The sequence below is a fragment of the Falco peregrinus genome, chromosome 19 (assembly GCF_023634155.1).
Source record: "Falco peregrinus isolate bFalPer1 chromosome 19, bFalPer1.pri, whole genome shotgun sequence".
Taxonomy (NCBI): Eukaryota; Metazoa; Chordata; class Aves; order Falconiformes; family Falconidae; genus Falco; species Falco peregrinus.
Genome location: NC_073740.1, coordinates 5455786 through 5479464, shown reverse-complemented (window position 1 = coordinate 5479464; position 23679 = coordinate 5455786). Strand labels below are relative to the sequence as shown.

Below are 23679 nucleotides of genomic sequence, written 5' to 3'. Positions count from 1 at the left end.
TACTTGTTAAAAGCCAGATGTACCTATGATATTGAAAATGGTTTTTTTTTTTTCCTTTTCTGATGCTAGGCACGCAAAAGGCTGCGTTTTATGTTTGATGAGGTGAGAAATAAAAATGGGCAGCGTTGCACAGAAGCTTGCTATGGCATAACTTGCCATTACTTTTGAGGCTCGGCTTGGCTCCGCCAAGATTTGACGGCCTCTCAGCTTAACCTCTGGGTTATTGCCGTATTTATTAAACGTAACTTCGATTCTTTGCCTTGTCCCACCAGTTCTGGCAGTGTTTCCCGCGTGAGCAGCTCTCGGTGTACCTTTTTGCTGTGGGTTTGGGAACCCCGGCGGTAGGCTTGTGTGTGCGTTGGGTTGGGTTTTTTCAGTCCCCTCCGCTCCGATAAATCAGAAGCGGTTTGTCCGCTCTGTGCAGCTCCGTTTGCAGAGGCTGAGGTGGGGGATTCTCAGGCTGGAGCCAGGGTGGCTGCTTGGGTTGCAGTCTAGCAGTCGGGTAGCAGCAAACTTCACACCCCACGACCGCTAAAATGGGTACGGAGCTGACTTATTTCAAAACCACGAAAAAACGCCTTCTATGTTGAAAAGCCGCATCTGGTGCAGATCGGACTATGTTAACATAGAGGAACGTTGAACGCAGCTTCAGGCAAATCCAGGCTGAGCAAGCTTTGAAGAGCTACAGAACCTCTTCTGCGTGCTCCCAAGCAAGTGGGATTAGGGAAGAGCCAGGCGTGAGGACGGGAGAAGTACGGCACAGTGTCTGCTATCGAACACTGGCTCTCGGCTCGCAAGGAACGAGAAATCCCTGCTGGTGCTGGAAGGAGCTGGGAGCTGCCTGTGGGGAGGTGAGGGGGGGGGCGTTCTCGGCACCCAAACGCAGGGCTTGGGAGCCCACCCTGCCCACCCAGCTGGGGGGCGGCTCTGTGCCTGCATGGAGAGCCCAGGCTCTCTGCTCTCATTGCGGGGAAAAAAACCCCATAACGCATAACAGGCTCGGGCCTGCCATCTGACTTGTGAGGGCAGCGCATCAAGTTCTCCGCTTAGACACTTCTTTCTCCCATACACGTAAAGGGCTGGTTTTCATGTCTCAAAGCAGAGGTTTTATTTTCTCAAATGTTGTGTCTTAGTGAGACCTCTCAGAAGCAGCGCTGCAATGTTGTGTGGCGCCGTTTCTGAAGGCTCGCCAGTTCCACACTTCTCGAGAGCTTTACCTGCCTGGTTCATCTCTTAGAAAGCACTGATTGAGTTTCCTACTCCTTGTGCAGCTTTTCTACATGTAAAACACAAGGTTTTTAGCTCCAAGCCAGACTGCTGTCCTGCTTAATGGGGGGTAGCATTGGGTCTTCCCTGAAATCACGTTGGTTTGCTCTGGGTGCGTGGCCAGTTGTGGAGGAGCATAGGTAGGGACTGGTAATCAAGCCTGTGGTGCCCTCAGGTCAGTACTGCTGAAGAGTAGAAATGACTGAAAAATCATGGTTTTCAAGGTGCCTTACAAGTGTCTTGGTTAATTCTTTGTCTCTTAGACTGGGAAATAAACGCTCTTCAAGAGGCAGCATTAATGTTATTAGGCAAATGCCCAGCTCTCCTCTCCCCTTTTGGGTACCCGTGCAGCCAGCATATGAGAATGGGTTCAGCCCCTACCCACCAGCACATCGGGCTCCTCCTCTCTCTAAAAAGAAGACCACATCTTTCAGTTTAGCGATCTAAGCTTTTGAGCTTATGAAAACAGCATGTGCTCAAAGCTTGAAATGGACCCTTAGCACAGGCTCTGGAGAGGCAGGAGATGAAAGGACTAGAAACAGACATTGCACAAAATCTATCCACATCAGATGCTGAAATGCAATTCCTTTTAATGGAAGCTATATGTGGAGAATACTCCACCCTCTGAACTAGAGGGGGATTTGACGTAATACTGGTTTCTTTTCTTTTCTTTTTTTTTTTTTTTTTCCACTCTCCTGTTTAGAAATGGCATCAGATGTTTCCTCGCTGGGTGCAGCTGTCAGCTCTGGGAACCCTGGAGCGGGTGCGCAGGCTGGAGGGGCCATCGTTCAGAGAGCCAACAAGCGGCGCTCTGGGTGAGTGTGTGCTCGGGCTGTGGGCAGTTTGTACTTCTTTGGGGGGAGGTGTGTGTGCAAAGCGTGTTTTCGAGGAAGCGCTCTTCTCTTGAAAGAGTGGTTGCCCTTGTGACGAGGAAAATTGTCTACCTCTAAGCAAAGAAGCTTCCTGGTTCCTTCAGGTGCGCTGATTCCAGTCCCTTTACTTCGTAGTGGTACGCTTTATGCCAATCATACGCACTAAAGCCAGGTTCTGTATTACATTAAAAAAAAAAAAAGGTATTACAAAGTTGAGTTGCACCTCATGGGAGAAGAGGGTCACTCACCAAGGATTGAGGGTAAAGAGGAGTCACTGAAGCAGCGAGACAAGCCAGTTACTGCAAGAGAGGCAGAACAGAGAACGCAAATGTTGGGGCCTTACTGAAACCTCTGCAACTGTGCCCTCTCTGGGAGGGGGTGGGGGGGAAGCCGCAATGTGCTTGTGGTAGGCTTTTTGTTTGCTAAAAATGCCTTTGCAAATTGAAAGGATATTGAGTGGCTGCGCTGAAATTCCTGGCACAAGAAATTTCCTCTTAATTTTCAAGCTAATTAAAATCTCTCCCTGCCCCCAGCCCCCAGTCACTCAAACTCTTTCCTCCACCTCCATTTGCTGGCACTCCCGCTCCCCTGCAGCTCCTCCCATGCTGTCTGCTACTTGTTCCTCGCACTTCATTTACAAACACGCATGCTGCTGAGCTGCATCTACATGCCAGTTTTCCATCCCGAAGGGGAGTGTGGCGAAAAGCCTTTCCTCTGTCCTCCCACACTTGTTGGAAATGGGGTTTCGACCCTGTTAGAGCAAACACGGCAACATCGTCTGCTCTCGAGCTAAGGGCGCTTACTGTGCAGGTCACCAGACTGAACTTTAACTCTTGAAGTATTTTGCCCTCCTCTTTTTATTTTTAAATGCAACCGATCCAAGCCTTTAAGTTGGGAGTGCTCCATTTGTAGGCTGTTGATCGGTCCCTTGAGCAGGGAGGAGCAGTTGTGGCAGCCAGCCGGGTTTCGGATTGCTGCTCGGAGATCCAGAGCTTTTGGAACAGGAGGCTGTGATGCAATGGGTGCTCCAAGCAGGCTTGCTCTCATTTGAACTGTTTCCTTGCTCCGATTCTGATAGACATGTGAAGGAGGCCCCCTCCTAAACTTTGTGGGTAGTTTCACATTAGCCCTGGGATTACTTATATCTTCCTTTCAAGAATCACCTGCATCCCTGTAGGGACAGACAGAAAAGCAGCTTGTAAAGGAGAAACCGCTTGGTTCATCATTATCTTCTTGCTTCTGTTTTTCAGGCTTGATTTTGATGATGATGGAGAAGGGAACAGTAAATTCCTCAGGTGAGGGAGACAGTCGCACCCTGAAGTTTCTGTTGTGTGGTGTAGGTGTGCCTGTGCATTCCCCCCAGAGCAGGAGCATGCTGCTTTTCCTCTCCAGCACCGCAGAGAGAAGCAGGGGTGTCTGAGGGAGGCAGTGCTCCACTTGCTTACAGTCTCCCCTTTCTCTTAGTCAGCAGTATTCCTCCATTTTGGCAGCTGCTGCCAAAGTAAAGCTGCTGTGCACATGGGGCCGCTGAGTCCGGAGAAGGAGCCATGGCTGGGAGGGGATCCCATTGCTCCTTGGGTTCAGCCTCCACCTCGGGCCTCCCTGGCAGGCCTCGTAGCGAGACAAGGCCAGCTGAAGAAGTGAGCCTCACGATCCCTGGGCTGAAGCAGCATTGCAGAAGCCCGTGATGATGTTGCTGTGTTCAATGTCAGCATCTCAAAAGATTAAACAGTTACCGTGAACGCTTCCAGCAACCTGCTGGTTGCTCCGGCACGCCGCTCTAGGAGCACTGGCTGTGCCCCTGTTGATGGTAGAGAAAAATCTTCCGCCAAAGAGCTTAGTGCCTCAGACACATGTTACTGAATTCTCATCTGTTGTAAGGATGCTTTAGTTGCAGAGACATCCTTACTCCTGAGGAGTTGGCGAGGCTGCAAGTGAGTCTCCTCTTACGATCCATATGGAACACAGAAGAGTTGGAAGATCTGCTGAGATCCTTTGGATGAGGGTCTTGATTTGGGCTAACTGTATCTTCAGAGTGCAATTTAACCTGTTTCTTAAATTACCGAGTTATGATGCCACTGTCCTTGATATAAATGTGATGTGGAAAACCTTGTCAAGGTGATAAAAGACGGCAGTTTAATTATTTTTAACTAGATAAATGTGGAGTGTGGTTCTGAGTGCCTACATGTGGCAGAGTTTGCCTTTTTAACACCAGGCCTTTTTTTGTGTGATGTATTAAACCTTGTTCTTTTGTCAGTCTCTTTGGGAAAGAAGTAAGTATAAACACTTTAAGAACTCTGCTTCCTCTCCCCCTTCTCCTAGATGCGATGATGACCCGATGCCAAATGATAAAGAGAGATTTGCCAGGTAAGAATCTGCTGTGATGCAGTTTTTGAAGCTTTTGGTGCCAAACCACTTTAATGTAAGCGAGATCCTGCAGCACCTTTCTAACTAGTGGGTGCACCAAAGGATCCAGACATTTTCCTTGAAGTTTTTTGGACCAGTTCGTTATGAGTGTGATGAAATTACATTCCTCTTTTTCAACGTTTCTTTCAGCTGTTGCCTTGGACTCCCATTCTTTTCTCCTGCTCAAGAAACTTGCACAGATACAAGTTTCACGTTCAAGTTTTACTTGAACGGGGTTCCCTGGCAAATGCTGTGGTTTGTGTGTTTTGTGGGAGAGTTAGGCAGAAGCTTTTTCTTAAATGGGGGAGTTCCTAGAGATCAGAGTGTACAGTAATATTACAGGCAATATTTTGACTCTGATTGTTTACTTATTGATGGCTGAAAGTAGCTCTGTATCATCTAGCGCTGGGCCTGACCTCATGGTCGTTTTTACGGCTTTCTGAAGCCTGTGGAACTCCATCTAAGTATTTCATGGGTTTACTTTGTGTTGCTGTGTGATGTTTTTGCCAGCGAGGTGGTTTTGTGTGTATTCAGAGTACTGTAAATTCCAGGGTGTCCCCTTGGCACAAAGGCACATCATGCCATGTCTTGCTAAGAGTTAAACGAGCAAATACAGAATAATGGCCAAGACGCTACGCTTAGCAGCTTGTCTTAAGGAGGGCTCTGACTTCAGAAATCCCTGAAATTGGGGTTAAAATTCCAGTGATTGAGGACACTGGGGAAAGGACCACCCAGCATGTTGTGTCAAGGAGCCTGAGGGTCAGAGGGTCAGATCACGTTGCAGAGCGAGCCAGGGTGATGCTGGGTGTAGGGGCCCTTCCCTGGGATTTCTCTGAGCTCGTGCACTGAAACTAGCAGTCTAGAAATGCTTTGCAAAATGCTTATTCTGTAATGTTTCGAGCCAGAGCTACAAACCTGTATCAGTCTCTACGCAGAGAAACAAAAAAAACCCCAGTAAAACCAAAATTTCAGGTCACTCTCATGCTGTTACCTGCCAAAGGGCTAGCAGGGACTTCTGGGCTGGGGTTCTCTAGATTTTTTGAAGTGGGTTGGCTTGTTCTGAAGTCAAGCGAACGAGAAATGTGTTTGCCAGCCCACCTCGGATAACTTTGTTCCCTAGTGCAAGTCCTAAGCTCTGGGAATGTAAGGTAGAGCAGACCCTAATAAGTACTAAGATAAGGCAAAATACCAAAAAACCCGCGTGCTGTAGGCAAGCGCTGCAGTGCAGAACAGCTTTGTGGCCCTTGAAGTTAAAAATTTTACTACCAAACCAGGCGGTGCCATAGCTGGGGTGGGATCTTGGTTCTCTGTGCCCTCTGTTGCACCGTGGCCTTTGGTCACCCTGGTTAATACAGAAGTGGTAGGTGAGGGAGAAATAAACAAAGAAACAAAAGAATCCTGTGTGGCTTCAGAACTGCGGAGGCAGCAGCAGTACCCGTCTGCTTTAACGTCGAGGTTATTGCTCGCAGTTGCCGGCTCGGGCAGTGAGGACGGTAAGGAAAGTGTGGCGAAAGCCCCCTCTGCTCTGCGCCGCTCGGGCTGCCCGTAGCTCTCGCATCTGTTTCCCGGGAGTGCTCCTATCATGCTCCTCATGGCTCTGGCAGCGCTCACTTTCCAGTACATTCTTCCCTCAGATGACGTGAGGCAAAACAAAGCATGGAGGTGAACGCGACTACTTTTTCGAATTATTTTTTTAAGTACTATTCTAAAACCTGTTTGAGGTGGAAGGGTAACACAGCAGACTAGTGCTAAAAACACCTCCCGTGCTCCATAAATGCAGTTAGGTTTTAGATGCTCAGCCTTTGAGAGATTGCATGCCTGCCTTACTGAACACAGGTGGTACCTTCTCTTCTCCTTTCCTGGAGGTAGCTTTTGGGGGATTATTTGTTTTCCAAGGCAGCCAAACCCCAAGAGGAATATGTACCGTCAGCCTCTGTAAAACAAGGTTTGCAGATTCCTTTTCCCTGAAAACTGAAAGTGCATGGAGGTTGGTGGGGGTGTCTGTGTGTCTTTTTGTAGATGATGTGCGTAACATCTCTGTGTGCCACTTGTCGTGTAGCCATTTCGACTGTGTTGTCCTCAACGGTGTTGATGTAGCAGCATTACAAAAAAGTGTTGTTGGCTGTGAATCTTACACTGTCTTTGGATTTTGGGGTATTTCTTAAATCTGCTTTTCTGAATTGTTAATACTATCGAAGAGGCTATTGGTTTGTGTTTTGTGTTTTGTTTTTTTTTTCTTTAAAGAAAGAGTCGTTTAATGTGACTGGAACCCTAATTCCCCGTTCTGCCATTAACCTTCTAATCACGTGCAGAATGACCTGCACCTCAGTTACACGTAGAACGGCTACCCTTGCCTCTTTCATAGGCTTGGTGAGCGCCTTAAAACTTCAAAACAATGTAGATGGTAGGCAGCTGTTTAATGTGTGGTGTTACAAACTAATGACTGCTTTGTTTTATGGAATGGCTCCTCTGCAAAACAGACGTGTCTGTAGGCTGGGTTTCCTAGTACATCTTCCCATTTTTCATTTCTTTAAACTTTTTTCCATTTTAGCTTAGATCGCTGATTTTATTTTTAGGTCTGATGATGAACAGAGTTCAGCGGATAAGGAGAGACTTGCCAGGTAGGAGAATGGAGATTTCAAGCATGGACAAGCAGAGTATTTCCTTTCCTTAATGTTTCTCTAGGCATCCCTTCTCTTCCCCACCCCACCCCCCTTCCCTCATCTGCTGCAGTAGAGGACTTGAAACTGAACAGACTTCTGGAAATGGCTGTGTAATTGGAATTAGGAGGGGAGAGGCATTTAGTCCCCTTGTAAGAGTCTTTGGGGAATACACAAAAGGATTTGCTTGCCAAAGACTGTAGGGTAGAGCGTGGTTGGGCCATTGCTTTCACCGAGTACTGTAGCTTTGCTAACCCGTGCTAAATACAATTTCTCTTGTGCTGGTTCAAGGTGCCAAATGGCCCATTCCTACCTTGGTGAGGTTTTGTGGCAGGAGTGCAAAACAGACATGAAAAAAAGTACTAGCTCAGGTTTTTTCTACACCATAAAACCTTCCAGGAAAGGTAGTGTTGTCCTGTGCTTTACAGTGACTTAGGCTTACTGAAAACAGGATTAATTTTTTTTTCCCCCAAGATCCTATTTGCAATTAACGAGGGGCTGTGGCTGAAATGACCGAAGCAGGCCTGTCGAATGCCTTACCGTTAGTACAGCAATGTGCCCCACAAATGTGTGTGTACAGCTGCAGCTGGTTGGGGTGGTGTGTTGTCAGGACCGCTTTTCTCCAGCAGAGAAACACACCCAGCCCTAAATGTACCCTTCCCTGTTTTCAGCTGCAAAATAAAAACTGCTTGAATCGAGGTTCCTGTTGCTTGCCACCCACAGCTCGTTGCTGCTGCGGAGCTGAGCGGTGGCAGTTTCTGAAGAATGGCTTGTTTTGTGGCTTGCCACCTTGCGAACTTACTCTGCAACTACTTCGGAGTGTTCCACCCTGGACTTGATTCTTGAGCAACGCACAGGACTGAAAAAAGACTGTCTTGGGTGCTGAGAATGCCACAGTTCTGGTCAGTTTATTGCCTGCTGGCTGGTTTTTTAAAAAAAAAATACCCCCCAAGCGCAGCCCTTCCAAACGGCAGTGTTGCATAGCTTAAATATTTGAGGAGATAAGGAAAGCCTAGAAGTGGGGCCTGTGAGTACAGCAAACAGCAGTGCACTTCTCCTCCGGTGAGGCAGCGACCCTTTCGTCCGTCCCTGTAGGCAGTTGTTGCCGTCGTGGCACAGCCTGCGGTAAAGAACACTTGGCAGTGGGGCAAGTAAAACGCCTGGTGGTTTCCCAGTAGCTTTTGTCATGAAGGTAGCTTCATTTTCACACTCGAGAACGTGAGTTGGGAGAAACTTGAGTTCAAGGTGAGTGTCATCATTGAAGCACTTCTTTTTCTGAGTATCGGTTTCTTGCAGCAAGGAGCAAGGTCACTGAATGATTGCACACACACCTGGTAGTGATAAATGCTCCATTTTGTCTTTATCCTCTTTAATTCACTTGCCTGTCTGTGTTCCTTCCAAGACTTTCATTTCGTTTCCCACCTTGTGCTTCCTTGCATCTGATCGATCCATCCTTCTGTATAGGAAACCTGGCTTTTCAGTTCTGTTTTGGAAAACCCACGGCGGTAATCCAGTTAAACGGCATATGCTGGATGAAAAGAGCCAAGCCTAAACAAGTTGTGTTCTCATCTCTGGGGGTTGATGGGGACCGTGCCCTGCGAGCAGGCTGGCAAAAGGCATGTGAAAAACCTCTTTTAAGGGCTGTGAGTGGGCAGCGTTGGTCGTGGTGCCCCGTTAGAGGTCCATGCGCACCACTCAGGTGTGTGCTGGTGGGTGGCCAGCCCACAGCGGCCTCGATCCGTACAGAAATGAGGTGTGTGTCTGCTCTGAAGCTTTCCCTCTGCCATGGTACTGTAAAAAGTTCTCGATGTAGCAGGGAAGTAGCTTCATAAAAGCACTGCGAAGCAAGACTCTGTCGTTACCGAGGTGCCCGAGTCTCAGCGGCAGCCCTGGCCTCCTCGAACGGTTATCGGAGGTGCACGGGCGTCGGATTTGATTCATTGTCGGACAGACAGTGGGTGGGATGAGGCTTCACAGTCTCCCTGCACCAGTGCTGTGTAAAAGCAGATCTCCTCAGTAGGGAGGCGAGCTTCGCTTCGGGAGCAGAGGCCACGGTAAAGGAAGAAATCCTTTGGCTTGCTGCAGTGTTGTGGAACTGATGGGGAAGCTTCTTTCTCTGCTAAAATAGCTCAGCCTAGCTCGCTGCCTTCACCAGGTGCCAGGGAACCGATGTGATCCAAAGCAAGGCTCTTGTCCGCAGCAAAGAAGGTCCAACTGTAGACTGTCCTCCTCGCACTTGTTCCTGCGTTCCTTCGTGCACGCCCAGCATGTGAGGCACTTGTAGTCCTTCTAACTCCTGATGACCCTGATGCATCTCTGTGTTTTGCACTCTGGCCTTGTGGAAGCGTTGACATGGGGGAAATGGCTGGGGCTTCTGGCTTGTTGGTAACTTGGTCTTCCTCCTCTCCTCCCTGGCTTTTTGCAGGGAAAATCACAGCGAGATTGAACGTAGGCGAAGGAACAAGATGACCGCCTACATCACAGAGCTCTCGGACATGGTGCCCACCTGCAGCGCCCTGGCCCGCAAACCAGACAAGCTCACCATCTTGCGCATGGCTGTCTCTCACATGAAGTCGCTGCGTGGCACAGGCAATACCTCCACTGACGGCACCTACAAACCCTCCTTTCTCACTGACCAGGTCTTAGCTTGACGCTGCCGTGTGGGAAATACTGCAAGCAGAGGAGGAGGGGAGGGATGATTAACCTGTGGGTGGGGGGGGATAGGCACCCAGGGTGGGTTTCGAGGGTGTCAGCTGCTTGGCCCCGGAGTGAAGAGCGTGTCTGTCTGTCTGTGAATGCAGGAGCTCAAACACCTGATCCTAGAGGCGGCCGACGGCTTTCTGTTCATAGTGTCTTGTGAGACCGGGAGGGTGGTCTACGTCTCCGATTCTGTGACTCCTGTCCTGAACCAGCCCCAGTCCGAGTGGTTTGGCAGCACCCTCTACGACCAGGTGCACCCGGATGACGTGGGCAAGCTGAGGGAGCAGCTTTCCACATCGGAGAACGCGCTGACAGGTAAAACAGCCTGGGAAGGGACTGGCGGGGGCGGGCAGCACAAAAGCCTGCAGAGGACTTGGATTAAAACCTTCCCTTTGTAGAAGGAACCAAACCCTGGTGCCTTTCTAACAAGGATCCTGCAGCCCCCCCTGAGAATGCATCTAAAGGTACCATCGGTGACGCTTGTGTCTTGCGAGTTTCCTAATATGTTGCCCGGTGCCTGCGTTGGTAAAAGGACTGACGTTGCAGTGGCATCTTCTTTTTTTTTTCTTCTTTAGGTCGCATCCTCGATTTGAAGACTGGGACTGTCAAGAAGGAAGGCCAGCAGTCCATGAGGATGTGTATGGGTTCACGAAGATCTTTCATCTGCCGAATGAGGTAATAAAAGAAAGTCCCTGGGGAAGTGTGATTTGAGCCTGAAGCTGAACTCTCTCACTGTCCCCTTCATGCTTCTATTTCGGCTTTTTTTTGCTCATTCTGAGGTAGGCATAAGGTGGCTGAGCTTTCCTCACCGTGCTAACAGTCAAGGTCTTGAGCTTTTTCTTTGCCCTGTGCCAAGATAGCTCTCAAGACTGTTGTAGAAGATCCAGTTTCAAGAAACTGTTTGTCACCTTCCTTGAAGTCTGTAGAATCTTCATTCTGTTCACTTGTGTGGTGGAGATTCAAAGGTTCATCCCCATTTATAGATTGCTTCCTCTTACTCAGGATTGTCAGATTGGACTGATGTTGACCCAGAAAGATAAAAGCCTGTCCCTTTGCGTTTCTTGTTCTGGTACAGGTGTGGCAACAGCTCAGTGGATCCAGTCTCTGTAAATCGTCTCAGCTTTATGAGGAATCGCTGCAGGTAAATAACACGAGTTACGGGCGAGCACACTGCGTTGCTAGGAGGAAAAGGAGCTACAGCTCCGTCATCAGAGCGGTGGGGGCACACTGCTGAGTGTGCCTAGCGAGGACTAGTGCGGCTCATTGAGGAGTTCAGATAGATCTGCTGGTAGAGGAACCAAAGTACCGCTGTGTTGAGGAAGATAATCTCGGGAGAAGATTAATCTTCTTTGACTCAGAGATTGGATTTGAAGTCAGCTTAACACCGCATGTTCTTTATGCTGTTGTCGTTGGCTCTGGAGTATGTTGTCCCTTTTTAATTTGAAATTGAGATCGATTCCAACCTCTTCTGTTCTTGAACTTCTTGCGTTTATGTTAAGTCTTTGCTCTTTTTTTTACCCCAAAGGCGTTCCGTGGAAGCTTTTTTGAAGTAAAAGTAGAAACCTTGCCTCGCCTTACCCCGGTTTAATACATAACACAATCAGACTGTTTCTCTCTCCCAAGGAATGGCTTAGGTGCAGCAAAAGATGGTGAACCTCACTACGTTGTGGTGCACTGCACGGGTTACATAAAAGCCTGGCCCCCTGCAGGTAATGGCTTAGCTGAAGTGTTCAGTTGTGGTGGGTTTTTTTAAGAGCATAGGGTCTAAAGTTGTCTATTCTATGAACTGAATGTGCCAGCAAATGCTTTGCAAGTATATTGCTTTTTCTTATTTTAAGATTGAACTCAGTTTTTTGCCCATGCTGGATCAGAGATCTGTGTCTCTGGATAGTAGAGATAATGTAGAGGGCGAAGATAACACTAGACTTGTCTGATGCACTGGCTTGTGCTGGAAGTGGCAGAGTTCTTGAATCCTTCTGATGAAAACAGAGAGCGGGAGGCAACTTAATTTACTGAATTCCTTCACTGGAAATGATGTTGAATTACATCAAAACAGGGCGGGGAGATGTATTGAAGTCAGAAGTGCATGTCTTTTTCCTCTGGGATTAGCAAGTTTTCCTGTATTAACCTTGCTGGAATTTTTTGGCCCTCCCCTCTCAGGTGTTTCGCTGCCTGATGATGACCCAGACGCTGGCCAGGGCAGCAAGTTTTGCCTTGTGGCTATCGGCAGGCTCCAGGTGGGTAGCATGTTTGGATGGTTCAACATTGCCTCGTCCTGAAAGTCCGCAGAGTTAAACTGCTCTGTCTGAAGACGTTCCCCACTTGCCACAAATCCACCTGCAGGGCTGGCTGGTCAGGAGAAAGCAGCTCTCGTACGATTCAGTAACGCTGTTCCTGTCTTACCGTGCAGGTCACCAGCTCACCCAACTGCACAGACATGAACAATGTTTGTCAGCCAACAGAGTTCATCTCCCGACACAACACCGAAGGCATTTTCACTTTCATCGATCACCGGTGTGTGGCTACAGTTGGCTACCAGCCGCAGGTGAGGAAATGGTAGGAGCTTTCTAAGAAAGTCTGAACAGCAGTTCTTACTTTTCCTTCCTCCCTCTCTTGTATATCGCGGCTCTGCTTATCTAGCAGATCTGATAAAACGATGCCCAGGGCCTAAACCAGACATGTTTCTTTTCCACCAATTGCTTTTTCATGTGCTTTGCTAAGTACTTTGATCATCGGAAGGATGGATGGCTCTGGATTATGTCTGAAGTCAATTAAGATAATTTTTGCCTCCATGTGAGTTAGAGATCAAACGTTAGTCAGCCGCTGTTGTGCTTCTCTTTAAAATACAGCATGCCAGTTCCTGTACTTGGTTTGTGTAACAGTGATTTGGTGGGGGTGAGCGGTAATGACCTGTCCAAAGTGGAATTAATGAGGCGTACCCAAAAGAGGGAGTCTGCCTGCCAGACAAATGGACTAGATCTCTTTCCCGATTCCTTTAAAACTAGGAACTTCTGGGGAAAGACATTGTGGATTTCTGCCACCCGGAAGACCAGCAGCTTTTGCGGGACAGCTTTCAGCAGGTAAAACATTTTAGCTGCCACTTTGCATGCAGTGTGGTATTCAGATTGGAATCTGTCTTCGTGCTTGCAAAGCAATGAAATGAATTGGAAAACCAAGAGAAAAATAAACCTTAGATGTTTCTCCTTTGCCCAATGGCAAACAGTTACAGGTACAGTCACAAAACTGTAAATGTGCAAAACAAAACAGAAGCATTTGATGTCTAACTCTTGAATTCATCCTCTGGCTGCTAGTTCAGTCTGCTTTTAGGGCCAGAGACGTGGCTACAGAGTGCCTACTTGAATGCCATGCTTCTGTGGCTGAAACACTGGTTCATCTCTAGGGCCCAGCCCAGTGCTGCAGAACTCGAAATGGATGTGGTTTGCTTGCCCTGTTGTCGTTACTCTTATTTCTGAGGGCGTTGGACTTGTGGCAGGGCAGGTAAGACTGCCCCTGTGCTTTCATGACTCCAAAAAGTAGCTGCTCATATCCATTTGTCCAAATAGTTGGAATCAGAAGCAACAGCATGTGCTTCATTTACCGGAGGCTTTTCCATACATCTCACCAGTGCGAAGAGATAAGAGAAGGGAAAGCCAGAAAGGGGATGTTAGATTCCCCTCCCGTGTCATTCGGGAGTCAAGATAGCGTAAGGGAATAGTGCCAGTACCATTTAGTTGGGGAAGACCAAGATACGGTCTTGTAGGCTTTGAGGCAAAGGGCCATCACGAGATTTTAGTGGGGGGCGGCTTGTGCTCAGAAGCAGGTTGCTCTTCAACACCTTCTTTTATCAGGTACTACTGATGGCATTACGTTTTTTTAGGTGGTGAAGTTAAAAGGCCAGGTTCTGTCAGTCATGTTCCGATTCCGATCCAAAAACCGGGAATGGCTCTGGATGAGAACCAGCTCCTTTACCTTCCAGAACCCCTACTCGGATGAAATTGAGTACATCATCTGTACCAACACCAACGTCAAGTATGTACATGGAAATGACTTGCCAACCACCAGTGATAGCACACGAACCTGATGGGATCTTGTCCCCGAATAACCAGCAACACAGAACTGCAGGAGCTTTGCCCTCTCCCCCTCACCAAGCTCCCCACCAGTTTGCGTAGGCCCTGGAGAAATTACTAAGTCCCGTGAGTGCTCTTTTCCTGGGCTGCAGCAGGCACTAGAGGACTGTAACGTGCAAGAAATGGAATCCCTTTGGCTGTCTCGGTTGTATGGCTTAGCAAGCTGCCAAAGTTCAGCTCCAGCAGTGCCTTTTTTAACTCTGGTTACTGGAGCGAGCCTCCTGGCTGCGTGTTTGCCCCCGGAGCTAATATTAGCGAAGCCTGCCTTTGAATGTAGCTCGAGCTGCCGTGACGGTCCGGGGGGGCGGCCGGCCCTGAGAGTGGCTTTTCATGTGAGCAGGACTGTCTGCAGCTGACGGGAGGAAGCAAACACTTATTTTTCTTCACTGCTGTAGTTTGTCCTTGGACTCAGAAACGAGCTGCAGTGGGGAGGCTGCTGTCTGCTGCGCTCTTCTTTTCCCTCCCTTGACTATTCTAGTGGGTTGGTGCATCATCTCCTTTGGGAGTGATCAGAGCTGCTCTCTCTTCCCGTGGAGTGAGCTCCAGGCCCCTTACAGAAGAGCAGCAACTGAAATAAAAAATAAAAAATGTGCCTGCGCGTGATTCAGAACGGCAGGCTTGGTGGGTGCAGCAAATGGAGTCTCTCCAGCCAGGCAAACAGAAAGCTAGGCTGCTTGTGGGCAAGTGAAAAGCCGGGAAATTATTTTATTTTTTTTTTTTTCCTTTTTGCAGTGAGGCAGGGTCCTAGAGTGCGGGTGGCACTTCTTCCCTTCCTGCAGCTAGTGAGCTGATGCTTTCTGACGAGAAAGTATTAAGGGTTGAGCAGTGACAAATCCCTCTGGCTCTAAAGAGCTGTGGTCTGAGTGCAGGGCTGAAATCTGATACAGGCCTTAATTCCTGTCCCGCCGTTAGAGATATCTCTTTGAACTCATTCATTCCACACGCATCCATTCTCACATCCATGCTATGCCTTCTAAAAGCACTGCATAAATTCAGACCAGAGAAGCAGCAGTCTGGGTCTGATTGTGTTTGAGGTGCATTTTATCTATGTGCATCTTTGCTGGGATATCTGTATTGTTTCATCTTCGAGATCAGGTCCTACTGAAGCAGCAATTTGCAAAAGAATTGTCGGGAAAACGCTGGATTTTAATTCCTTTCCTGTGGGAGTTAAACATTAACTGACTTGTGACAGTTAACAGAAGAGCATAAAGAATTCCACCAACGTCTTGGGCTTAAAACCTAAAGCTGCTGGTGGTCTCTGCAGGCTCCAGCTCTGGAGCGTCTGACAGAGCTGAACGGAAAACCTTGGGGGTTTGTAGGTTCCTGCAACCTTTGCTTGTGCTTTAAGGATGATGCAGATCTGGCCATGCTCCTGGTGTAGGTTATTAATTGCTCCCCTGCTCAGCGACCGAGTGGGATGGGGCAGAGCCCTTTGGCTCACAGCCGTTAGCGTTCTGTTACACGACACACACCCCATTTCAGAGACCATGGGAACGAGTGGAAGGATCCTTCACTCAAACAGCTTTTGCAAAAAGCAAAGCTTCCGATCTTGTCCAAGACAAGTGTGCTTTCCTACACGCAGTAGCCAACTGTTTGCTTTCATTGGGTATTTAAAAAAAAAAAAAATTTTTTTTTTCTTTCTTTCTTTGCTTTAAAGGAACTCGAGCCAGGAGTCTCGACCTGCCCTGTCAAACTCAATGCAGAGGCCCCAGCTGGGGCAGAGTGTCAACCTTCCCCTGGAGATGGGCACGGCACAGCTGCCCTCAAGGTCAGGAGGTGCTCAGCTCCTTTTACCATGCCTCTCTTGCTGGTTCTGCCCTCCTGTCACATAGCCTTCCTAGCCAAACTTTCCTCTCTGCAGCAATGAACTCCTCTGGGCTAATGAATCATTGGTGTAACCACAGAGTATCTGTTTCCTTGGCAATCGCTTTTAGCAGCCGGTGTTCTCCTATTACAGACACTTTCTATTTTAGGCAGCAGCAGCCGCCACAACAGACAGAGCTGGAAGTGGTCCCAGGAAGAGAGAGCCTGTCTGGTTATGACCACTCACAGGTAAATCAACAGGGGGTTTGGTTACTCCTTCCATTTGTTGTCCTGCATTATTTAAATTACCTTTTGCTGGGGCTTTAAAGGTGGCCACCCGAGCCTGACTTGAGGCTGCTGAGAGTTCGGAGAGGAGGCAGTTCTGCCCTGGGTTTTGTTGGATCTGCTTGCTTGATTCTGAGCTGCCCCTGTGGCATCCTCCCCGCCCTGCCCGTGGTGGTGCTGCCAGCCCTAAATGGCCTCACTGTCCCCCTAAAATACACAGGAGCCCGGAGAGCAGCGCGGCCGCTTGCGTGCAAAGTCTTCTCCTGCAAAGCCTTTGGCTGTTCTCCGTGCTGGTGCGAGACTGCTGGCTTCCTTTGTGCTGTGCTAACAGCTGACGTTTGTACCTGCTCCCAGGTTCCCGTTCAGCCGGTGACTGCTGCCGGCCCAGAGCACAGCAAGCCCTTGGAGAAGGCAGAGAGCCTTTTTAATCAGGAGCGGGACCCAAGGTTCAGCGAAATCTACAGCAGTATCAACGCAGGTGGGGAGCGCTGGGCTGTCGGGCACGGCCAGGGGCACGTCGCGTCGCGTCTTCATCCAATTTTGGTTTCGGTCGGGAGTGCACTTTGCTCTTTCTGAAGTCGTTCAGCCCAGTTCTGGGCGCAGAGGCTTGGCGTGACTGTGTCGTGGCAGCCCAGGCCTTGCAGAACAGCCGATTTGGATGCCGGGTGGGTGATTCCTGGCTGCGCTGACGGGCTGTTGTGACAGAGAATTGTCCTGCAGCCGACGTTTTGCTGGAGAGGTGTGGGGAGGGAGCTGGGTGAAAAAGCATCTCTTGCCCTGCTCTTACTGCCTGCCTTAGTCCCATCCTTCCTGCTTGTCCCTAGAGAGCAGTGCTCTGTGCTCCTAGTCTGAGCACTGTAGTGGATGCTCTAACCCCAGAGGACTTTAATGCAAGTTTATTAGAAAATGGAGAGGAAATCAAATTAAACAGGCTTTTACAAAACCATCTGGAGTCCATGGCTGGATAAAGAACAGTCACGTTTACTTTGGCTCAGAACAGCCTTCCTTCATGCGGGCATGTGTCTCGCAACTGGTTCTCTCTCCCCGTTCCTGCTGCCGAGGCTTTCTCAGCCCTGTCGCGAATCGCCCTCTCTCCACAGACCAGAGCAAAGCCCTTCCTGCCAGCACAGTGCCTGCCAACCAGCCCCTCTTCACGCAGGGAAACACCTTCACCCCACCACGACCTGCTGAGAACTTCAGGTGAGGCTTCCCCTGCTCATCTCGGAATGGCCTCACGTTAGTTTTACCTTGTCCGGCGGTCGTTCCTGTTCTGTTTGTGTGTCCTGCAACAGCTGAGTGTTCCCAGCCTCTCCCTGCCTGGCAGCGATTGTCCGTAAACGTGCTGCTACACATTCCGCACAGAAAATATGCGGAGGGGAGCCCATCCAGGCGCTGGTTTCTTTGAGGGATGCGGTTGAGAAGGGCTCCTGCTCTCCTCCCAGTGCCGCTTTGCTCCTGCTCAGAGGTGCAGGAGCTTTGGGGCTGTGTGCAGTCAGCGTGGCCCTTCCTCTGCCGTGCCAGTCCTCACCCTCACAGTCACCGTCTCAGCCACTGCCTCGATTCCCGCGTAGCCGTCTGCGCCATTCCTTGCCACAGCTTGTCTGCGGGATAGCTGTGCCTCTCGGACCGAAGCCCAGCAGCTGAGCTGGGTGAGAACTCCCACCGAGCGCTCCTCGCCTTGCCCAGAAACCCAGCACCTCCTGCCAGTTGTACCCACAGCAGGGCAGCACGATGGGCACTGGCGAAGTTACCCACGTTTCTGCGCTTGCTTCCCCGCACCAGTAACTCACACGGATGGTGTTTGTGGCTCTTTGTCCTGTACGTGATGCCCAGTGTCCTAAGGGCACCTCTCCTGTCTTGCAGGAGCAGCAGCATGGTACCTCCTGTCAACATTATTCAGCAGCAGCCCTCGTCAGCGGGCCGGATCTTAGCACAGATTTCACGCCACTCCAGCCCAGCTCAGGTCAGCGGAACCAACTGGGCTCCAGGGACACGGCCGGTGTTCACGCCCCAGGTAGCAAAGCCTGAACCCTCGGTGCAGGCCCCGAGCCCCCGCTGCGTTGCAGACCCTTCTCGCCGCCACAAATCCACCGGCTCTGACGCTGGGTGACGGAGCAGTGCTGCGCGCCCGCGCGCCTCCTCCTTCAGGGCCAGTCCAGCACCTTCTCACCCTGGCTGACATTCAGAATAAACGCATCTCTCCTCTTCTCCCGTTTTTTGCTCTCTTACAGCAAGTGGGGTCCCAGACTGTGAAGACTCGGCCCCCTTCCTTCAGCATGGGGACTTTCCAAGGCACCCCGTCTTCCTTCAGTCCCATGACAGCACCTGGCTCTACGGCTTCTCCTACCGGCGCTGCTTACCCGAACCTTGCCAGCCGTGGCACCGGCTTCAGTGAGTATGACTTGGGGTGCTGGGACCTGGCGGGGGGGGGGGGGGGGCAACTAAATCCCCTCAGAGGAAATCTGGGAGCTCCAGCCGTGTGTGATGCGCTCCCCGTGTGCTGGGACAATGCCCAAACAGCTCAATCCCTGTTCACGCTGCCTTTATCGCCTTTAACCATCACCCCGGCATGAGGCTCCAGAGCAGGTGAATTTACGGACAGCCCCTCCAAAGCTGTAAGGTGGCTTTTACTGGTTTTTATTTCAATTTAACCATCGCCCCGGCATGAGGCTCCAGAGCAGGTGAATTTTGAACCGTTCTAAGGCTCACTGGGAGGAAACAACCCCCCCTGGGCCTCCCCTGCGTTTTTCTTGTGCCACCCCTGGATGGGTGCCGACGCATGCCTTACTGTGTGTGGTCAGTGACTTTTCCTGGAGGGGAGATCTTACCAGTAGGCACCACAGAACGAGTTGTGTGCTTCCCAGCGCCGTTCAGGGATCACAGAAACTGGAGCCCCACACCAGGAATCGGCTGCTGACTTGTTCTCTGTCCAACAGCCACGGAAGCGGCGCAGACGCCCAGCACATTCGAGCCGCGGGCAGCCGAAGGCGTGGGGATGTGGCCGCAGTGGCAAGGACAGCACCATGGCCCAGCGTCTGGGGAGCAACACGTGCAGCAGCCGCAGCCAAGCCAGCCTGAGGTCTTCTCAGTAAGACGGTGCTTTTGTAACCTCCCGAGCGAGGACTGGTGTGGGCTGATTTGTGGGAACGAACGGGCTTTTGCTGCCTGAGTGTGGGCAGCTGCCTGAAGTGCTGAGGGCTTGTCCCTCTACTTCATGATCTCTGGTGAGGTCTCAGACTTGTGGATAACCTGATGGAGCTGGAACTGGAGAGGGGAGGGCAGGAGGAGGGCGTCAGCGGGATGGGATTTGTGTCTTGGGCCACTGCAGGATCAGTGTGAAACTACCCACTCTGCAGTTGTATTAACCCTTTGGCTCTAATTAATAACAAAAGAAGCCAAACACACGTCCTTACCCTGCCCCCAGTCCAATAAAATGAAGATAAGGGAGTTCAGAACTCCACTTGTGACTTGCTACCCCTGCTTTCAAAGGAGTCGGTGCAGTCACAGGACCGCAGACAGGTCGGGGCTGGAAGGGACCTCTGGAGACCATCAGACCAACCAACCCCCTGCTGGAGCAGGTTCTCCCATGGCAGGTTGCTCAGTTGTGTCCAGGCAGGTTTGGGCTGTTTCCCCGAGAAGGAGACTCCACAACATCTCTGGGCAGCCTCTTCCAGCGCTCTGCCACCCTCAGAGTAGTTTTTCCTCCCATTCAGAAGGAACTTGTGTTGCAGTTTGTGCCCGTGGCTCTGGTCCTCGCGCTGGGCACCGCTGGGAAGAGCCTGGCCCCGTTCTCTCGGTGCTCACCCCTAAGGTGTTTGTAGGCATTGACAGGATCCCTCTCAGCCTTCTCCAGGCTGACCAGCCCCAGCTCCCTCAGCCTTTCCTCCTAAGGGAGATGCTCCAGTCCCCTCATCGTCTTCGTAGCTTCTGCTGGCCCCTCTCCAGTAGCTCCCAGTCTCCCTTGAACTGGGAGCCCAGCACTGGGCACAGCACTGCAGAGGTGGCTTCACCAGGGCAGAGGATCCTCCTCACCAGGAGGATCCCCTCCTAAGTCACCGCTCGTGACTTAAGTTTGCTGCTCTCCTGCAGCCTTGGGTGCAAACCCTGTGCGTCTCGGGGGGGGTGGGGTGGGGTGGGGAAGGGACCGTCCCGGGGGGGGAAAGGGACCGTCCCAGGTCACAGCACCTGCTCTGGCAAACTCCTGCGTGACTAAATCACTGACGTGGTACTCTAGAGCAGGGAGTAACTCTCTCCTTGTATCCTCACAGGACATGCTGACGATGCTGGGAGACCAAGGACCCAACTACAACAACGAAGAGTTCCCAGAGCTGAATATATTCCCTTCTTTTTCAGAATAAAATAAGCCCTAGGGGAAGCAACTTATAACTATATAATAATATCCATGTGTAAAGGAAAACACCTAAGTCTTTTTTTCAAAGACTGCTGAACTTTCTAAACACTTCCTACCTTCTGGAGGCGAAGCTCTGCCCCACAGCCTGGAGGATGGGCGGCCGTGCAGGAGGAAGGGGCGCTGGTTTTGGGCACCTCGGCGCGGCGCTGCCAGCGGGGGACTGTTGGAGGCAGCAGGACTTGAGTGCTGCGAGTGCAGCCGCACGCACTGACCGAAGGCCCCACATGTCCCGAGCGGTTCTCGTTCCGCACGCTGGGTGGGTCGGAGGGATGGACAGCCCCTCCAAAGTTGTAAGGTGGCTTTTACTGTTGGGTTTTTTTATTATTATTTCAATCTTCTTTACCGTGACTTTTTTTTTTTTTCTATAAAACACAAAGTATTGTAACTTTTTAAATATTGGAAGAAACTCTTCCAAGCGTTAACCCTGTATAAGACAATTCGGGAGGATGCTTGCGGAGGAATCCTGGTCACAAGCTTGGAGGGAGCTTGGCCGCCTTTTGGGGGGCTGCTCCTGCGCCTCCAGCCCGGGGTGCTCTAGGGATTCCCACGCTGGTGCGTGTCTGGACGCCGTCTCTTCCGTGAACTGTGCAATGATGGGCCTCGGTTGTCAGTGCGACCTATAAACTCCCGGAGGGGGGGGGGGGGGGCCCAGTCGTTCGTGTGAATGACGGGATTGTTAACGAGCCATAAAAAATATTATCAATGTAGCTTTGTTCTCCACGCATCAGTTTCGCAGCTGATGGTTTCTGTGCTGCCGTGAACCGATGGTTCAGCGGGTTTTGTGTCGGGGCGGGGGGAAGAAAAACCGCTCTGCGCTTTCCGTGCGATTTCCCCACGTCTAGGTTGAGTTCCTCGCCTTCGTCGAGGAGCTGGATGTCGGGTTCTGGACGTGCTGGAGTTGCGTTCTTCACTAGGAGCTGCGAACGGCAGTATTTGCTCTTAGACTCGCCGTCTCCTTAAAGAAAAAACGATGCCATATGATGACCCTGTTGCCAAATCACAAAACTGAGGAGAGCAGGGAAATACCGGGAGCAGAATGGTGTTTGGTGGTTGGGTTTGGGTTTTTGGGGTTTTTTTTTCAATGTGTCATTTTTAAATTTTAAACCTTGACTTTGAATCTTCTGGCTCCTTCAGTGGAAAAAAACCTTCTGGCAAGTCTTACTCTCCTCAGGGGCTGCAGGGGCTGGAAGAACGGTTTGACTCCCCCTGCGACGGCAAGCCTTGCTTCAGTTTCAACAGGAAAATTTGTTCATTGCGGAGTCAGACTTGGAAGGCAACTTGGCACAAGTGCAGCAGGGGAAGAAGATTATGAAGCTTTCCTGGAAGCCTGCTTTTGTTTCGGATGAAATCTGTGCATTTCTCCCTCCTCCCTGTGTGTTGGTGGGGCTGCTCCAGCCCCCCAGGCTGGCCGTGAGTGCCCTCTCCGCTGGCGTGGGGCAGGGAAGGGACGCGGGGTTTGGGCTGATGTGGGAGACCCTCCGAAGAGCACATTTCGGCGACGTCCCCAGCAGAAAGGCTTTGAAACACTTGGGTTCCTGGCAAGCGTCCTACTTGCGGAGACCCGGAGAGGTTCCCCTGGGTAGCTGAGCAGAAAGCTTTTCATTTATTTTTTTTCCTCTCCTGCTTGTGTTGGAAAATCAAGATTTGAAGGAGTTTGTTGGGTGTTTTTGTGGGGTTTTTTGTGGGGGTTTTTTTTTTTTTTTTTCCTCGCTCCAAACACCACTTCCACCTTTATCTGCGGAAAGGTGGGAACCTCCTGGTAGGGAGTCTGGAAACGTCCCGTGATCCAGCCCCGTCCTTTCACCCAGGGAAACCGCGACCAGCAATAACCGCGGTGGGCACCTCGCGCTGCCCTGTCCCGCGCCGTCCCCGTCCTGTGAAGGTTTCTCTGGTTCAGAGGAGATCTGGACCCCCCCTGGGCAGAGGGGGCACGGGAAGGCCCAGCACCCCGCCGGTGTTGGAGCCCTGCCGGGATGAAGGATGGAGCAGCGCTCTGCCGGAGGAGGAGGAGGAAAATACCCATTTCTACAGAAATGGAGCCCAGGGGAGCCCGACCTTCGTGGAGCTGCAGCTCTGACGCTTTCTGGAGCCCCGTCCGCCAGCAGCGGGAGCCGGACTTGCCCGTGGTGCTTTGACACCCCCCCCCCCTTGCGCCGCAGTGGGACCTGGGGGCCACACGGATGGAACAGCTGCCAGGTCTGTGTCGTGTCCCATCCCCCCCCCCCCGGCTGAGAGCCCGTCTCTCCCTGAGCCCTCGCGGGTGGCACTGCTGCAGCCCCCCAACTCGTGGGCTCTGCTGGGGGGAAAAACCAGCTGGAGCAGCCGACAGAGGACAAGGACTGGTGAGGGGCTGGCGGGGTCCCCAGGCCCCTCCCGGGGGCTGTTGGAGGGGCCGGTGTGTGGTGCCAGCGGTGGGGGCACCCATCGTTATCCCTTTTTTTGATAATTGTACTATTTTTCAATGTGGGGGGGGGGGGTGTATTTCATTGTACAATTGCTTGGGGCGAGCAGGAGCCCAACCTCCTCCTCGGGGGGCTTGGGGGGGGTGTTGGGGGGGCCTGGGCTCCCTCTTGTCACAGGAGTTGCAGATGATTATATGTAGCAGAGATTTTACAACAAGATATTTTCCCTTTTTCAGAGCTCTGTCTCATTTCTGCCTCTCCCCGTGCTGTTGCCCCGAGTCCTCAGCCTCACGGCATTGCTGGGGCCGCAGAGACGGGACCCTTGCGCGTCCTGCCCTTATCCCAAGCTCGCTCCCTTGCTCCTCTTCCTCATCATCATCATCATCATCACTTGCAGCTTGGGCTGGTGCTTGTTAGCAGGCCCTGGTGATCTCTGGCTTTGTGGGTCGTGTTCTCCCGGAGAGGGGATACAGCCGAGCATCCCTCATGGAGCCTTGCGTCCCCCCCTGCCCCCGATCTCTCTCTGGCCCTGTCCCCAAGGAGCGTGGCCCCCTCAAACCCCCTGCTCCCCACGGTTCGGTCCCTGGGTGGGTGGCCTCGCCGCCTGGTCATGCGCGGCCAAGTCAGGGCCCCGTGCTCGGGCGATGAGTCCGCGGCGGAGCCCTGGGGTGACTCAGCCCCCCCTTGCTGGGTGGCCGGGGTGGGGGCGCGGGGGCCGTGGGGTGACGTGGGTGCACTGCCAGCCTG

General features: G+C 51.4%; 1 protein-coding gene across 12 annotated transcripts in view; it reads left to right on the top strand.

Annotated features, from left to right (window-relative positions):
• The window catches only part of ARNT (aryl hydrocarbon receptor nuclear translocator), a 29147-nt gene extending 8195 nt beyond the window's left edge, over positions 1 to 20952 (top strand). Inside the window, exons 3-24 of one of the 12 annotated variants that reach the window (XM_055791736.1) lie at positions 1970 to 2081; positions 3389 to 3433; positions 4461 to 4505; positions 7121 to 7165; positions 9630 to 9843; positions 10006 to 10219; positions 10303 to 10368; positions 10480 to 10579; positions 10980 to 11045; positions 11528 to 11613; positions 12065 to 12141; positions 12315 to 12449; positions 12910 to 12984; positions 13782 to 13933; positions 15689 to 15799; positions 16005 to 16083; positions 16474 to 16597; positions 17220 to 17319; positions 17983 to 18133; positions 18351 to 18510; positions 19056 to 19207; positions 20388 to 20952. In XM_055791736.1, the coding sequence (XP_055647711.1) occupies positions 1972 to 2081; positions 3389 to 3433; positions 4461 to 4505; positions 7121 to 7165; positions 9630 to 9843; positions 10006 to 10219; positions 10303 to 10368; positions 10480 to 10579; positions 10980 to 11045; positions 11528 to 11613; positions 12065 to 12141; positions 12315 to 12449; positions 12910 to 12984; positions 13782 to 13933; positions 15689 to 15799; positions 16005 to 16083; positions 16474 to 16597; positions 17220 to 17319; positions 17983 to 18133; positions 18351 to 18510; positions 19056 to 19207; positions 20388 to 20477 (2397 nt within the window). In that variant the 5' untranslated portion in view covers positions 1970 to 1971 and the 3' untranslated portion in view covers positions 20478 to 20952. 12 annotated transcript variants of the gene reach the window in all.
• The last annotated feature ends 2727 nt before the right edge of the window (positions 20953 to 23679 follow it).